The following is an 18,060-nucleotide window of genomic DNA, read 5'->3' as shown; positions in this document are numbered from 1 at the left end:
AAATAAATTTATATTAAAAAAAGAAATTTAAAGAGGCATTCTAGAGACATATGGTGATGAGTAAATTTCCCAGGTGTTTCCAGAGAACTGGTTGGTATATGTGGCTGCAATAAAAAAATCCATGATCATGCTCATCATAATTTTTGTTGTTGGGCAGTCAAAGGGGAAAGTTAAGGTATCAAATAAGTAATTTCAACAAAGATGGGGACAACTCCAAAAGGTGATGTAAAAGTAACAGGGGAAGGGAATTCCCTGGCAGTCCAGTGGTCAGGACTTTGTGCTTCTACTGCCGGCGGCCCAGGTTCAATATCTGGTCAGGGAACTAAGATCCCACAAGGTGCACGGCGCAGCCAAAAAAAAAAAAAAAAAAAAGTAACGGGGGAAGATTCAAAATATGAAGTTTATATATTTGGGGAAATAGCAATAGAAATGGAAACTGAGGAAAGGAAGATGTATATTCTACATAAGAATCGTCTTTCAGGGACTTCCCTGGTGGCACAGTGGTTAAGAATACACCTGCCAATGCAAGGGACACAGGTTTGAGCCCTGGTCCGGGAAGATCCCACATGTCACGGAGCAACTAAGCTTGTGCGCCACAACTACTAAGCCTGCGCTCTAGAGCCTGTGCTCCGCAACAAGAGAAACCCACTGCAATGAAAAGCATGCACACTGCAACGAAGAGTAGCACCCGCTCTCTGCAACTAGAGAAAGCCCATGTGCAGCAACGAAGACCCAAAGCAGCCAAAAAATAAGTTTTAAAAAAAAAATCCTCTTTCAAAGACTGCGTCTCAGGAGTTGTCACGAGGAAGGACAAGTTGGGCCCAGGACAATGCAGCACAGTTTCCTGTCAGGCCACAGGAACATCACAGCCATGGATGACAGTGTGACATGAGTCCCCATGAGCAGGACTCTGAAACAGCCAGTGTGCATAAGACTGCCAGCCTCAGCTCTCACAGAGGTTCCTTTCTCAATTAGCTCACTTCACTCCTGAAGCAGTGGCACTGCCCCTTTTACGCCCAGGTAAGCCTGCTCTGCTCTCAGACTGACAAGTGAAACACTGCCCTGCCCAAGACACTCAGAGAATCAGCAGGAGACAGCCACCACAGGCCTAACAAGGAGCCATGGCAGTAAAGAGGTTAGAATTATTTCAACATTAAACAAGATTTGAAGTCTGCGCACCAAGGCTCACTTATGGAATTCAAAAGAAGGCAGTGAGAACAAGAGACTGAACAAGAGACTGACAGATGGAATGTCTAAGAAACTAGGCTAATTGTAACAATAGCAAATACTGACATGATGCTGTTATTAACTGAGCATCTATTATGTGCCAGATACTCTAACCACACTATCTCATTAAACAGTAACCTCAACTCTGTGAAGCCGTTATCATCATCCCATTTTGCAGATAGGTAAACCAAGGTTAAGAGAGATGAAGTGACTTTTTGAGGTCTGCCCCACACCTCAAGCTGGGAATCACAGTGCCTCAAGTTCCAGAGCACTAAGAACCCACAGGTCACCCAAGGTCTGCTCAGAGACTACCACTACAGCTCCAACATGTCTGCTTGTGGGACCTGTGCACAAAATACACTCCTGTTCATCCCTCGTGGGAGGAGAACATGATATTCTGGGCAAGAACAGGAGTACAACTATAATACTCAACCTAAAATACCAACAATTTGGAATATCCCTTCAGGACAGAGCCTTCTGGTCATTATTTATTTATTTATTTATTTTTTTGAGGTACGTGGGCCTCTCAGTGTTGTGGCCTCTCCCGTTGCGGAGCACAGGCTCAGCGGCCATGGCTCATGGGCCTAGCCGCTCGCGGAATGTGGGATCTTCCCGGACCAGGGCACGAACCCGTGTCCCCTGCATCGGCAGGCAGACTCTCAACCACTGTGCCACCAGGGAAGCCCCTGGTCATTATTTTTAATGTCAATTCTCACTTTCCAGGACCAGGCATGTCTTGCAGAAATCTGGGCATTTGAATTTTCTTTTTTTTTTTTAAACATCTTTATTGGGGTATAATTGCTTTACAATGGTGTGTTAGTTTCTGCTTTATAACAAAGTGAATCAGTTATACATATACATATGTTCCCATATGTCTTCCCTCTTGAGTCTCCCTCCCTCCCACCCTCCCTATCCCACCCCTCCAGGCGGTCACAAAGCACCGAGCTGATCTCCCTGTGCTATGTGGCTGCTTCCCACTAGCTATCTACCTTACTACGTTAGTGTGTATATGTCCACGACTCTCTCTCACCCTGTCAAAGCTCACCCTTCCCCCTCCCCATATCCTCAAGTCCGTTCTTCAGTAGGTCTGCGTCTTTATTACTGTCTTACCCCTAGGTTCTTCATGACATTTTTTTTCCCTTAAATTCCATATATATGTGTTAGCATACGGTATTTGTCTTTTTCTTTCTGACTTACTTCACTCTGAATGACAGACTCTAGGTCTATCCATCTCATTACAAATAGCTCAATTTCATTTCTTTTTAAGGCTGAGTAATATTCCATTGTATATACGTGCCACATCTTCTTTATCCATTCATCCGATGATGGGCGCTTAGGTTGTTTCCATCTCCGGGCTATTGTAAATAGAGCTGCAATGAACATTTTGGTACATGACTCTTGTGAATTTTGGTTTTCTCAGGGTATATGCCCAGTAGTGGGATTGCTGGGTCATATGGTAATTCTATTTGTAGTTTTTTAAGGAACCTCCATACTGTTCTCCATAGTGGTTGAACCAATTCACATTCCCACCAGCAGTGCAAGAGGGTTCCCTTTTCTCCACACCCTCTCCAGCATTTATTGTTTCTAGATTTTTTGATGATGGCCATTCTGACTGGTGTGAGATGATATCTCATTGTAGTTTTGATTTGCATTTCTCTAATGATTAATGATGTTGAGCATTCTTTCATGTGTTTGTTGGCATTCTGTATATCTTCTTTGGAGAAATGTCTATTTAGGTCTTCTGCCCATTTTTGGATTGGGTTGTTTGTTTTTTTGTTATTGAGCTGCATGAGCTGCTTGTAAATTTTGGAGATTAATCCTTTGTCAGTTGCTTCATCTGCAAATATTTTCTCCCATTCTGAGGGTTGTCTTTTGGTTTTGATTATGGTTTCCTTTGCTGTGCAAAAGCTTTGAAGTTTCATTAGGTCCCATTTGCTTATTTTTGTTTTTATTTCCATTACTCTAGGAGGTGGGTCAGAAAGGATCTTGCTGTGATTTATGTCATAGAGTGTTCTGCCTATGTTTTCCTCTAAGAGTTTGATAGTTTCTGGCCTTACATTTAGGTCTTTAATCCATTTTGAGCTTATTTTTGTGTATGGTGTTAGGGAGTGATCTAATCTCATACTTTTACATGTACCTGTCCAGTTTTCCCAGCACCATTCATTGAAGAGGATGTCCTTTCTCCACTGTACATTCCTGCCACCTTTATCAAAGATAAGGTGTCCATATGTGCGTGGGTTTATCTCTGGGCTTTCTATCCTGTTCCATTGATCTATCTTTCTGTTTTTGTGCCAGTACCATACTGTCTTGATTACTGTAGCTTTGTAGTATAGTCTGAAGTCAGGGAGCCTGATTCCTCCAGCTCCTTTTTTCGTTCTCAGGATTGCTTTGGCTATTCGGGGTCTTTTGTGTTTCCATACAAATTGCAAAATTTTTTGTTCTACTTCTGTGAAAAATTGGGCATTTGAATTTTCAACTGGGAATATATATTCAGCTATTCACAAAGCATAAGAACTGGAGGACATTCCTGGTTTTATAGGAATAAAGCCACCTAGTCAGTCACGCAGGCCCCCAAAAGAAGGATGACAGCCACAGTGCACGTTAGACACAGCTCCATAGTCACAGATGGGCTTGTGAGCACTAGGCCACAGAAGGATGGTGAGGGCTCTGGGTTTCTTGCAACAAGTCTATCCTACTGCTTTTCCAACTGTGGCTCCTCACTCCGACATCAGGAGCTGTCCAGAGCCAGCTACCACCTGTGGCTTCCTGGGTAGAAAGAAAGAAAGGCCAAGAGAACCAACCTGTCTCTGCCTTTTGACTGGCTGGGCAGGACATCTGTCCTCCCCAGGGGCGGCTGCTGGACCATGGTGATGGGTAAGGGCCAAGACAAAAGCTCTACAGACACAAGCCAGGTTGTGAAGGCAGCCAAGTGTACTCAGCAATCCCAACAGGTCAGAATCAAATCTTGACTCTGCTACATGACCTTGGGCAAGTCACTCAGTCCTATTATGCTTAGTCTCCCTGAGGTGAAACCCAGCTTCCATGCCTAAGATTACACAAGGTGTCAAAGTTGGACAATGGGCTCTGGCAGAGTGAAGTGGTGCAGACAGGGCTTCCAGGTCTGCTCTCTAGGCAGAGCCCCCAACCCCGCCTCAGAGCCTCCCTCACCCATGTATACAACACCTTTGGAAGAAGAGGGAAGTTGGGAGGGATTTGGTCAGTCACAGCCCCACGGTGTGGCGTACGCTCACCTTCATAGCTACCCCTGGAGCCACTGCAGGCCCCCAGCTCCAAGGGCGAGCTGCCAGACTCATCAGGCAAAGGTTGTTTTATATAGCGGCTTGAAAAGAAGAAAGAAATTGTTTGTTAGTTGTATCCTTTACCAATTTTTCTCCACTACTCAGCGTGAAGTAGTTCCTGATTTATATATTCAGCTATTCACAAAGCAATTTATGTAAATAAAAGGGCCTTAAAATTCATGTGATGGCTTAACACTTCAAGAAATTGAGAGGAACCTATGAGATAAGAAGTTTAACTACCAGGGCACTGAACAGACTCTGAGAAAGTCTGTTTCAAATCTCTGATAAACGATGCGTGGCACCATCATTTAAAAAAATATTTCCCAGTAATGTTAATTATCAGGTTCAGAATGATAGTGTAGTAGTTCAGAAATTACATTCAAATACAAAATGCCATCAAAGCACTATACACTCCCTCAAGCAGGTGACTGACAGGTGTGAAGACATGATTCCAGGAACTAGAAGAGGCTTAGGTGTTCGTTGTCATGGTGCTTCAGATGTGCCAGATGTTCTGTCCCGATAGCACCTGCCCTGGCCCTCCCAGGGGCCGACACAACTACATTTCTAACAGAAGTGAGCACACGGGGTCAACACTGGCACTCTGCAGGGGCAGTCACTCTTACTAGGCCCTATCTTATTTTAGATAACAAGCAAATCACATTCCTACCACCAACCTGATACGCTCACAAACAGCCTGGTACAAAGACTCGAGGGTGAGCTTGTACTTGGGGACAGAAACCAGCAGTGGCTGCCCATATAGCACTGCCCCAGTGGAAGTGCTCGACGGCCTGGATTTCCTTTCCCTGAAGTACACTGGAAGCGTGACACGTTCAGAGCCATCTGTGGAAGTGCTGCAGACCTCGTACCTGTGTCAATCACACAAGAGAGCAACTTCAGCGGCAGGTCTCTGTGAGAGACAGAGATCTGAGCTGCAGCTACATGGTGGCCAGGACTACGGTTACTAGGACAGAGCACACTTCAGTACAAAAGGTGGATAAACCATTTCCAAGACGATGCTAGAGGATGGGTCAGGAATCCCAAAGAGAGTCAACTGTTAACACAAAGTGAACCTACACAACCCAGGACCAGGGGCTAATGTGATCCTCCTTCCCCCAACCATGGCCTCAAACTCTGTGGTCCTTCAACTGGGACTCAACACAGATGACACCTATCATCCAGACCATCACTTCAGACACAAAGGCACACAGGGGGGGCCAAGCCACTAAGTTCACCTTTTGTCACCCATCAAGGAGCTTAACTTTTAGAAAAAGGCATTCTCAATGCCCTGCCCTTTAGTAAAACCAAATACTGTACAGCGACATATACCTAGAATAGAAGCCAAAGACTCTTTATTTCAAATGAGGAAGCAAATTTATAAAACTGTTCGCCATCTTTCTTCAAAAACATTGAAGTAAAAGAATATTAAATTTTTTTTAAAAATCAGAGATAACCAAAGAAACTGCTAAATACAAATCAATGATTTTGAAAAATGTGTCTTACTTAGTGGATACATGGGATTGAGGAGATTTATAGATGTTTTATCCCGGAACAGATGTTACCAAAATTGCTGGCAACCGACTGTAGTCTTTCCCTCTTCCTATAGGGGGAGACACAAACTTACTGATTCAATTTTTGAAAACTATAAACACACACACACACACACACACACACACACACACACACACACACTCTCTCTCTCTCTCTCTCTCTCTCTCCCCACATGCCTGGCAAACAGTCCTGACTATAGTATATGCAGAAAGAGTTCAAAGAAAAACTCACAAAAACGTCCAAGGTATGCTCTAGGGTAAGGACCCTGGTGTCCAGCATAATGGTCAAGAACCAAGCCTTGGAGTGAGGCTCGCCCAGGTTCCAGATCCATCATTGTCACTTTCTGGCTGCTGTAACCAGGTCAAGTGCCTTAATTTCTAAGTCTGTTTATCCAGTGGACAATGGGATCACCCACCTTCCAGTGTAGTGGTGAGGATTAAGTAACTCAGTAGCACAGTATGTCACATGCTCAAAAAGTATTAGATGCTACAATTGTGTTTTCATAAGACAATGATCAATTCATCATAAAACAATTTGCTTTCCAACTGGCTGGCCCTCAAGCCCTCTGAAGAATCCTCCGTTGGTGGTTTGCCAACCTCCCCACAAGGTGATGTCCCAGGTCTTCTCAGCGCAGGTATGTGCAAGCACTAGTTTCCAGAACTGAGGGAGACTGTGTTACGGTCTTAAGGTATAAAGTGGACAGTCCCAGCCCTGTGGCCCAGCATGAGCCTTGGCACCCTCCATTAGTAAAGTAAGGGAACATGGCTGCGAGTGGGGAGGCAGCCTATGCAAGTGTGAACAGAACTAGGATCTTGGGTGTGGTTAAGAATTCTTCCTTTTAGAGTGACCTAGAAGTCATTGGCCACAAAAATGTAAAGGGAAGGAAATGCCTCCTTTGTGTACTGCATTCCTCAGCCAAAACCAAAAACCAAAACAAAATCCTAAAAACTTTTCTCGGCAGAGGCAAGTTTCTGGCTGAGAGGGAATGAGGGAGGGACAACATGGATGTGCTCCACACGCAAGCCTCCCTGAGCAAGCGGCTGCTGGGAGCTCAGGCAAGCTCACACTCCACCCCCCCACCCCACCCCAACCTGGAAGAGGGACACACACACAATCACACAAAGCAGCCTTGAAGCAAGAGGATTTGGGAGGGGCCGAGGAGACGAGCTGCAGTTGGAGTGTACTGTCCCCACAGGGATGAGAAAACCGAGTCTCAGAGCTTGCAGATGTTAGTGCTGGAAAAGGCTGCTTAAATCAACCTTCCCTGTCATCTGGGATGGAACCTGCCTGAGAAGCCACTACCTGTGGCTGGGAGAAAGGACGAGACCCTCCCTGTACTGAGTCCCTTCTCCTGTCTTCCCGTGGCCCCTCACAAAGCTGTGACTCTTCTTGAGAAAAGCATTTCTGATAGCAGGACCATCTGCAGAACCACTGAACAGGTCTTCTTAACAGGCAGCAACTGTTGACAAAAGCCTTGTTCATGCTGAGGAGAGTTATCTGGAATGTCTAGCTCTGAAGTGCCAGTAGGCGCTTAGCACTGATGGCTACCCAAAATTCCCTGAACATCCACCTCTTGCACCCAGGGGTTGGGGCAAATCCACATGAGCACCAACTGCCAGATCTTCTGCTCTGGAGACACTGACAGACACTGGCAAAGTCTCTAGAATGTTTCCTTTGACCCTGCAGCAGAAACCACTGAGTACTCACACGAAAATGTCATCCCGAGGCATGATGTGGTTTAAACCTTCATCCATTTGGAAAATTTTGTGGAACCGGTGATTATACACATCTGTGACCACCATCTAAGAATCAACAATAACAGAAAGATTACAGGATGGATAAGAGTACACCCACCACATGCCGCAACTAAAGATCCCACGTGCCGCAACTAAAAGGATGCTGCGTGCTGCGACGAAGATCCCGCGTGCTGCAACTAAGACCCGGCGCAGCCAAATAAATAAATAAATATTTTTTAAAAAAGAGTACACCTACTTAATAACCCAGGCACAAATGAAAAAATAAGTGCTGCCCGCTGAGAGATCACGATGCAACCAGCCCCAGAGCTCAGGGGCCAAGGGCCAAAGGGGAGCAGCATGGCTGTCGCCACCAGAAAACAGGTTGTATCTGACCCAAGGTTTATGACAGGATTTGCCCTCCAGTGGCAGGAATGGTGGGGAGTGAGTGCTGACCAGAGACCAGCAGTAATCCAGAATCCTCTGGGGTGTTCCCTGGGGCCGGAATTCCCCAAGCCATCCTCAGCCCATAGCAGAAAAGACCAAACCCCAACCACCAAGACCTACCACCTGAAACCAGCAGGGGTGCAAAGGAAGTGGGGAGGAGAAGGGCACTGACCAGGACTGGGACAAGGGAGGGGCTGGGGGCATCCAGGAGGATGGATCCTCGGGCAGCAAGAGGTCTTCACTTTCCCCACCTTCACACAGCGCCAGGCTCGGCAGAAAGGCCAGCGTGAGCAATTGTTTTTATTTTTCTATTTTATTTTTATTTTTAAATAAATTTATTTATTTATTGACTGCGTTGGGGATTCGTTGCTGCGTGTGGGCTTTCTCTAGTTGTGGCGAGCGGGGGCTACTCTTCATTGTGGTGCACGTACTTCTCTTGTTGTGGAGCACCGGCTCTAGGTGCGGGCTTCAGTAGTGGCACGTGGGCTCTGTAGTTGTGGCTCGCCGGCTCTGGAGCGAAGGCTCAGTAGTTGTGGCACACAGGCTTAGTTGCTCCGCGGCATGTGGGATCTTCCTGGACCAGGGATTGAATCCATGTCCCCTGCATTGGCAGGTGGATTCTTAACCACTGTGCCACCAGGGAAGTCCCAGCAATTGTTTTTAAATAAAGATTTCTATCAAGTCACTCCACAGACTTACAGAGTTTGGGACAGGAAAGAACTTCCAGCTTCTCACATTACAGATGAGGTCAGGTAGGAAGGGGAGGCAAAGTGAGAGCAAATCCCCAGTCCTGGCCCTCTGACTATAGCTAGTGTGTCCTCAATGGAGGAAAGACAGTGTTCCCAGGGCTGTAAGGGACAGTCTCAGGCACAGTGTGCAAAATGAACAAGAGCCAGGAGGTCTGAGGCATTCAGATATAATCACACGTGTGCTGGCCGATAAGACCTACCCCACAAAAGTGGCTACGAGGTTGAAACTTAACTCCAAAGGACTATGAACTGCCCCCAATAGGCTGAATGCCACTGAACACCTCGCCTTACGTTTTCCGCAGCAATGCCAGACAGCCTGGAGAGAGCCTCACACAGGTCAGACACAGCCCCCATCAGCGGCACAATCACACGGTACTGCAAAGGAGAGATGGGAGGGGTGACAAGGGTGCTCTGGAAAGGGTGGGAGATGAGTTGGGAGGAGCAGACATCATGGAGGGCAGAGGTGCCCCACCAGAAACAGTGTGTGGTGAGCTCAGGGCCCAGATGAGTGGCCAGCTCAGCAAACAGGCAAGTCTTCTGCATCAACACCTGCCTCTCTATTCAGGTAGCACCACAGAAGCTGGACCATCTCTTTCCCTCCTACACATTGCTTTATTTTTTTCTTAACTTTTCAGAGCCATTCACTACTTCCTTTAAAGAAATGTTATAATTATACAAACTGCCAACCAGTCCTTGTCATAAAGCCAGAAGAAGCATGCAGTGAGCCATCAGCAGGGCTGGACACTAAGACCGGCCTGGCACACCTTTCATTTGGTCTTTTGTTCTGGCAAGGCTCTCCTAGCTGATTTAGGGGTGAACATAACCAAGGGAAGTACTGTTTCTAGTCCCCTAACATTCAGATTCAAGGATCTCTTAGCAGATCAGCCAGGTTCCTTTAGTCAAATGAATGGAACATAGGGGAAAAGGTGACAGAGAAGTCCAGAGAACCTTTACAATATGCCTGAATGACATGGGATTACACAAAGATCTGAGGGAGGACAAGGGCACACACTCAAGGCAAGTGCCAAGGGGTTTCAGAGGCAGCTGATGGAGCTGCTGCTGCAACAGATGGAAGCAGCCCCACTCTGGGTCTGGTAGCCACTCACAACGAGGGGTACCATGAGGGTGCCGATTTCTCTTACCTGGGTAGGTCTGCAGCGAGGGTCAGCGGGAACCAGGAAGATCTCCATAACTCGATCTTTCTTCAAGGGCAGTGGGAGAGTTAGATAGCAAAATGGATCAAAGGTCACAGAAACCTTAGCACATTCTGGGCAAACCAAGGTAGATTTGAAGAGGCCATGGAACGTGTCCACAATCACAGAGTCATTCCTCAACCTATGATTCTCCCAGGCTTCCTTTGCCACAACCTGGAAGAAAGAAAAGGGGATAAGTAAGACATTCTCAACATCCCCCAGTTCTTAGCCTCTGCATCCAGAATGATTCACAGCAAAATCTGAAATAGACTGTGAGGCAGTCTGTGCAGCCAAGAACTTGGTCCAGGCCAGTGAGGGCCAGGACTGCTCTTAGCATACCAAACTCATTCCACATGCCAGCTCCATGCCCAATCCTACACTTAACAAAGTGCTGATGCGGGATCTACGGGACAGAGACGAACTGAGAGCACTGTGGACACATGGACCTGACCGGGGAAGGACTGCCTCCTATAGGGCTTCCAATGATCCAAAGTCCCTTCAGTGAGCTTTTAATTTATGCTATCGTTCAGCTAGCTCATGGTTTTTCCTTTAAGATGTGAATGCTACTTTGAAGTATTCATATTGATCATCCCAATGTGATAGGTAGCTTAAATACTAAATTCCCTCTTCATAGATCTGAAAATCAAGGCGAAAAAATGTAAGTGCCCTAATAACATTAATAAAAATGATTTTAATCATCATGGATGGATTTTAATGGATTTCAATAATCCCAAGGGCCCACACTACAGGCACTTTACAGTTTTCAGGGTGCCCTAGTCTCTGGTTCACCAATGTAATTATACTAAACAAACTGACTCGAACTTGAAGAAGCCCAAGAGGGAGCATCAGGGGTAACTAGAGTTAGCCCCTTTGTAACGTGCAACACATTTCCATATTAGATCTCATGTCCACATCACAAACAACAGTGAGAGGCAACCAGAGCCCTGGCACCAATACTCCAAGACCAGAAGAATGCCCTTGCACCTCCCAATAGGAGGCAGCTTCTTTGGAATACTTTTCTTCAAAAGTCTTCAATATCATACCGCATCTGGCCGCCCATTGGCATCCTTCAGCTCCAGGTACGGTTTTTTCTTCACTCGGTTCAGATCTTCGTGCAATCCGTCTAGAAGAAAGGCTAACAGCTCCTGAGAGTCTTGTTGTTGGTAGCCAGAAAACTGAGGGGCAAAACGTCCCACCTGAGTCTACAACAAAAGCAACCACATCAGAAGGCGTAAGTTATAAAAAACCAGTGAAGTCAGATAGGAAATTGTCATCAAAAATAACTTTGGGCTTCCCTGGTGGCACAGTGGTTAAGAATCCGCCTGCCAATGCAGGAGACAGGGCTTCGAGCCCTGGTCCAGGCAGATCTCACATGCCGCGGAGCAACTAAGCCCGTGCGCCACAACTCCTGAGCCTGTGCTCTAGAGCCCGAGAGCCACAACTACTGAGCACATGTGCCACAACTACTGAAGCCCGTGCGCCTAGAGCCCATGCTCTGCAACAAGAGAAGCCACAGCAATAAGCCCACGCACCACAACGAAGAGTAGCCCCCGCTCGCCACAACTAGAGAAAGCCCGCGTGCAGCAACGAAGACTCAACACAGCCAAAAATAAATAAAATAACTAAATAAATTTATTTTTTAAATAAATAAATAAATAAATTTGCAGTCTGCTGGTACTGTAAGGGAGAACACCCTTGCTCCAGGTAGCCTGATTAACTCCTCAAGGGCCTAAAGGTCAGCAGTTCCTACCAGAGAGAAGAGAGCTAAGATCTGAAATCCAGGACAACTACAGACTTGGAACCCGGGCCACTACCCTAAGAGAGGAGTAAAGAGTGACTCCCTCAGTAGCCACATCTCCTAAGTACAGACACGAATCCCTCTCCAACCACCTTCTTTGGTTCAGAGTCTCCCTAAGAAGTTTACAAATGGTACCTGCATCAGCCAGAGGAATCCTCCTAGCCCTAAATAAGAGCACTGTACATAAGAGCCCTCCTAGCCCTAAGTAGGTGTCTGCCTTGTATTGCTCTACACTACTGATCCTCAGCGTGCAGTGCCCAACTAGTGGCATTAGCATCATCTGAGAGCTTGACAGAAATGCACCTTCTCAGGCCCCACCCTAGACCTTCAGAAACAGAAACTCTGGGAATAGTAATTTGCATATATTTCCCAGGGATTAATGTGACCATGGGAATGAAAAGAATTTGTATTCAATTTCAATAAACAATCTAAGATTTTAATTTTCTCATTGAGCTTAGGTGCTATATTTTTTTTCCTCTGTGAATCAGATGCTTCATGAAGGCTCCTTGAACCAAACAGGATTTCCAGATTTCAACACATGGAGGCAAGGCACTTCCCCCTCAGCAGCGAAAAACATTCAGGGCAATGGAAGGTTGAGGTGCTCCAAGTGCCCAATGCAGTTCACCCATCTTCCCATCTTCCTAGCTGAGGGACCCAAGTGAGAACTGTCCCTCATACCAACATCCGACAATGTCAGCCCAATTCCTAACTTAGGGGACCCAACTCAAACCACAGTTGGTATACGTTCCAGCCTCAGAGAACCTGGGAGCACCCTTCAGATGATACTGGAAATTTGACTGAATTTTTATGGTCTGGCTTAGGGTGTCAACCATTTAAAGAATGCCACTGTAGGGACTTCCCTGATGCTCCAGTGGTTAAGACTTCACCTTCCAGTGTAGGCGGTGTGGGTTCGATCCTGGTCAGGGAGCTAAGATCCCACATGCCTCGCAGCCAAAAAACCAAAACATAAAACAGAAGCAATATTGTAACAAATTCAGTAGACTTTGAACATGGTCCACATCAAAAAAACTTAAAGAAAAAAAAAAAAAAAGAATGCCACTGTAGAATACAGCATTCTGAACAAGCAGCTTACAATACAAATGATTATCTGAAGTATCCTCGGCCCAGAGGTGGGGGCTGAGTCACTTAAGTGTGTGCTAAATGACTGAACAGAAAAGAAGGATCTGATCACGTAGTGCTTTTAGTCTCGGAGCCCATCTTAATCCCAAAATGCAGTAAAGGAATGCTTCATTACAACACGAAACCACTCTCCCCAAAATAGGAAAAAGGAAGTATATACGTCAACCTACTTTGAACATGCGAGGTGCCACATGAGCATCCCTTCCAGACCACATCTGCTTAATGAGCTCTGCATAGGCCTCTGCAATTTCCCCTTTCATTCCCAGAGGGTTGTCCCTGTTGATTTCAGCCTCATACTCATCTTTGAGAAAGTAGTCGGTCAGTGGTGCAGTGTTGCTTAAGCACTGAAAGAGAACACGATCACAGCTTACACCACTTCTGGAGAGCACACAGAGACACAAGATAAACCCAGTTCTAAACGACCAGTGAGGGTCACGCCAACAAAATGAAGTGCTCAGCAGATTCTCTGAAGGGCTCATAACAGTAAGGCACAGCCTCCCAGCGGCTGGTGGCCACATTGTGACTAGCCTCCCAGGGACACTGTTTTGGAGGGAGCTCACACTTACTGCCTAAGAATTGTTTCTGAGACAAGCTCTCTGAGGGCAAAAGCTGTATATCCCAAATGCCTGACACACAGTAATTTTCTATTCAGTGGAAGATAATAATTTTAAGATGATATTTTTTTTCATTGGAAGTGACTGCGACATTACACTATTTCATGAGAAGACAAAATATAAGTAAGCCGAAGGCAAAATGCTTTACTAGAGCCAAAACACTCTGGGTGGGGAAAATCAGGATAATTAGAAAAAACAATAAATAATATTGTACCTGTGTATACTAATTTTAACTCCTTAAATTAAAAAATGAAGGTGCGTATTGGATTCTATCAAATGAGTTTTCCTACATCTACAGAGATGATCACATGGTTTTCTCCTTCATTCTGTTACTGTGTTAAAAGACTGATTAATTTTTCAGGTGTTAAACCAACCTGGTTTTCCTAGCACAAACCACACCTACTTGTTATGTGTTACCACTTTTATTTAGATATCATTGATTTTGATTTGCTAAAATTTTATCTACATTATTTGTGTCTACAGTTATGAGATACGATAGTCTAAAATTTTCTTTAGAAATTCCTTGTCATATTTTGGTATCAGAGTATCCTGCCTTGTAAAATGATCTGGGGTGCTGAAAGAAGATAGGCATGATTGGTATTTCTGCCTTAAATCTTTGAATACATTCACCAATTCACAAGAATTTTCTCTTTAACCACTGGGCAACCAATCAGTCATGCCATATAATAATGCCCCAATAAAAATTCTGGACACCAAAACTCAAGTGAGTTTTCATACCTGGCAATGCTGCATGCCTACTGTTACACATCAATGCCAAGAAAGTAAAGCATCCTGACTCCACTGGAAGAGGGCAACAGAAGCTCTGCACTGAGAACCCTCCTAGACTCTGCGCTACTCCCTTCTTAACCTTGCCTAATTTTAAATCTATATCCTTTCCCTATAACATACCATAACTGTGAGTATAATTACTTTTAAGTGAGTCTACAAGTCTTTCTAGCAAATTAACAAAACCGAGGGTGTAGGGAGCCCCAAATTTGCAGCTGGTGTCAGAAGTGAAGGCAGTACTAAGGACTGTGCCCTCCTAACTTTGTAGTTGGACCCTAACTCCAGCCCATGCCCAAAACAGTACCATCACATAGTATGTGCCCAAAAAATATTTGATGGATGAATAAATGAGGTTTCAAAGGGAGGATTTTAGGATTTTCTCCAAGCAGGGGCATGAGGTGAGATGGCTCACTGGTGAAAAGATGGTCAACTTCAAGCAGGAATAATTTGGCTTAGTACCAGCTGCTGTGAGTTCTCATCCCATTAGAGACCAACCAGGCAAGTATTCCAGTACTTTCTGAGATCATTCCCCAATGGTCAACAAAATTCAACATACTTTTACTGTAAAATCAAACCTAGAACTGATTAAGAAGACATTTTGAGGCCAGGAACACTGACGAGGCCATTCTGTACTACCCAGTGGGACGTACCTTGGCAGGGATTCCTGAAGTACTAACAAAGGGTCGTTAGGGACCCCTAGGAGAAGATCCTCCCAACACCTTAGAGGCCACTCCCACCTGAGCCTCAAGTACTGTGAAGACACAGTGCTATTGAGATGGCAGCTCTGCCCTCTACCTGCAAGGCGGAGTTCATGAAGCAGGTGTTTCCCAGGTTTCCAAGTCCACAGAGCCCAGGTTGTACATGAGTTGATGGGGACTCCTGACAATTATACGAAGCAGAGAAGCCAGATCCACTGGAAAACATAACCCACATCAGCAATAAAAGTGAGTGCTGTTCACATGCCCTCAGGATGCCTTTTGGGGCTCTGCCGGGGCCTCTAGAATTCTCACTTGATAATAACCCCGTGAGACAAGGTCTCTTTACTCCCCTCCCCAGCCCTCCAGCCCCCCCAACCCCCTGTCTTGATTTGACATGACAACGGGTGGTGAGCACATCCTTAAGGGGAGAAATGCTGTTTGAATCCTCTGCTCTCAGGCTTTGGCAAATGTTAATTTTATATCCCTCCAGAAGGCTAACTGCCAGGTGACTTCGGGGAAGAACACTGGTTACCAAGATCAAAGCTTGCACCTGCCGCCACCCACCAGGCCACACTCAGTCTTGACTGTGCCTGAGTGTGCAGGCACTCTCTCTCTCTCTCCTGACCTTCCTCTTCCACCCTGTCTGTGCTATATGGCAGGTGCTCCTGAAACTCTCGGAGAAAGGATCACAGCCATGCGGAGGGGAAACAGGCAGGGTCCTCCCACAGCCAACAATCATCCCCGCGTAGCTATTCTGCCAGACAACCAGCCCATTCCTTCACAGACAAATGCAGTGACCTCCATGACCACCAACTGACAGGCTGTGGGGAAAACACCAGCTCGCAGGAAGAAAAGCAATGTACATCAGAACTAGGAGGCACAATTTACTGTGGGTATGAAATGGAGCAAGAAACCACATGCAGCATGTTCCCATGGGGAGCCCTAATCCCACTATGCTTAGTGTAGCAGCAGAGGAGCTGTCCAGGTACGGCCTGGGAAAGGACTCAGCGGGAAAGGAAGCAAAGTGAAAGGACCTGCTCTTACCCCCTGCTGACACCGGAACTGTGCATCCCAGAGGTGTTAGTGCTATCACCATTTGAAATGGGAGAGGCAGATACTGAGGAATAGGGACTTGCTGATGATGTTTGAGAGGTAGTAAAATTTCTGCTAGGCGCAGTGCTTGATCTGGGAGAGAGAAGCAGAAACAATGCTACTGATATTTTGCAGAAAGCAAGCCCTACTTAATGCCTTAGGTCTCTTCTCAAGAAATAAATGTTCTCTGTATTCAGTTATTTAAAATTAATTGCAAAAAGCCCATTTTCATGCTAATTCAAGACAAATTTTATTTAAGTGAGAGTTAAGAAATTAATTGCTCTTCCTGTCTCATTCATCCACATGGTCATATACTGAATCTTTCAGTAGGATAAAACACAAGGTTGATCTTCAGGGCATCCTAGTTTGATTTACAAATGATAAGCTTCCCTAAATTTTAAGAGTTACCAGTGAAAGACAAAGAAAAATGGTAATAAGAGATGAATTTCCTCCAAAGTACTTGACCCAGATTAAACAGGTGGCTATAAGTATAACAGAATAGGAAAATGGCGATTTAGTTTCACTGTGCTATTTGAGGAAATTCCTTTTGTTTCCTTAAATTTACCAAATGTGAATAACCTCTGTTTCAAACTCATGTTTCAATATTTTTCACAGCATCTTATTTTAGATTTATTCCTACTTTCACACTAATTAATTCAAGGGCTAATTGGCCCAAATCTTAAATTGATATCAAACGGGACTTCCCTGTCGGTGCAGTGGTTAAGACCCCACGCTTCCACTGCAGGGGGCACGGGTTCGATCCCTGGTTGGGGAATTAAGATCCCACATGCCGCATGGTGCGGCTCCCCCCCAAAAAAACCTGATATCAATTTTATCAAATTTTCTACTAAAATTCATACAGGCACATGCAGAAGAAAGTGAGTTGTCTGCATTGTTTCAAATATGTACAACTGTGATTTTCCTTCTAGATTTGGGGTTATTTTTAGAATACAGAAAATAATTAAGATGCATTGTCCCTGCAGAGTGCCCAACCTCATGTGATCTGATGTCAACCAGGGTTCCCCTTGAGAAGACAGTGGGACGTGGCAACAAAGATGAGTGATCCTGTACCCACACTGTAGGCAGATGTCAGGGAACTATCCAGGGGCCTAAATGGGCGTCAGGAACTGAGTTCTGCTTCACATTCTGTGGTCACAGCAAGGGAGGGGGAAAGAGGGCTCCCCAGCCTCTTACCCACCCATAAGGAAACGCACCTTCTCCAATCCTGAAGAGCATCTGCTTCACTGAGCCTCATCTCGGCTGCAAAGGAGTCCAAGAACTCAGGCAGCTCCTTAAGTAAGGCTTGTCAGAGCCAAGGGCACTCTCTTCTGCCACACAGGTGACTTAAGCATACACTTGAGGCCTGTCCACTGTGATGCCGGTATGCCCAGCCTCCTATGCAGGCAGGAAAGTCACTACCCAAGACTGGTCTGATATGGCAGACCCAGTTATCTCAGGTCTGGAGATACTACAAGATAGTGAAATTAAATTTCTGACATACAGAACCTCAAGGCACATGGCTTAACACTCCCCTTATTAGTAGCTGTTCACTGGTAACTTATTTTAGTCCCTGAACTTAAAAGGGCAAAAAGCCATATAAAGCCAATACAAATATCTAAGACCTATCAACTTCTTAAACAGACAACATTCTGGTTGAAATGAAAGAGAACAGGGAATTCCCTGTGGCCCAATGGTTAGCACTCTGCACCTTCACTGCCAAGGGCATGGGTTTGATC

At 45.5% G+C, this 18,060-nt stretch overlaps 1 protein-coding gene across 8 annotated transcripts in view; it reads right to left on the bottom strand.

Moving 5' to 3' along the window:
• The window catches only part of USP4 (ubiquitin specific peptidase 4), a 55,226-nt gene that overhangs the window by 12,684 nt on the left and 24,482 nt on the right, over nt 1–18,060 (bottom strand). For 3 of the 8 annotated variants that reach the window (XM_032647734.1, XM_032647738.1, XM_032647737.1), the window contains exons 7-15: nt 16,277–16,417; nt 15,330–15,447; nt 13,305–13,478; nt 11,240–11,398; nt 10,146–10,370; nt 9,295–9,378; nt 7,782–7,876; nt 5,201–5,392; nt 4,479–4,567 (exon numbers count right to left, since the gene is read on the bottom strand). In XM_032647734.1, the coding sequence (XP_032503625.1) occupies nt 4,479–4,567; nt 5,201–5,392; nt 7,782–7,876; nt 9,295–9,378; nt 10,146–10,370; nt 11,240–11,398; nt 13,305–13,478; nt 15,330–15,447; nt 16,277–16,417 (1,277 nt within the window). Of the gene's footprint in view, nt 1–4,478; nt 4,568–5,200; nt 5,393–6,026; nt 6,124–7,781; nt 7,877–9,294; nt 9,379–10,145; nt 10,371–11,239; nt 11,399–13,304; nt 13,479–15,329; nt 15,448–16,276; nt 16,418–18,060 lie in introns of those variants that run through there. The other 5 variants (XM_032647740.1, XM_032647735.1, XM_032647739.1 and 2 more) reach the window with 5 other exon arrangements.

The sequence above is a fragment of the Phocoena sinus genome, chromosome 11 (genome assembly GCF_008692025.1).
Source record: "Phocoena sinus isolate mPhoSin1 chromosome 11, mPhoSin1.pri, whole genome shotgun sequence".
NCBI classification, from domain to species: domain Eukaryota; kingdom Metazoa; phylum Chordata; class Mammalia; order Artiodactyla; family Phocoenidae; genus Phocoena; species Phocoena sinus.
Note: the sequence above shows the minus strand (reverse complement) of the source record. Positions and strands in the feature narration are given on the sequence as shown.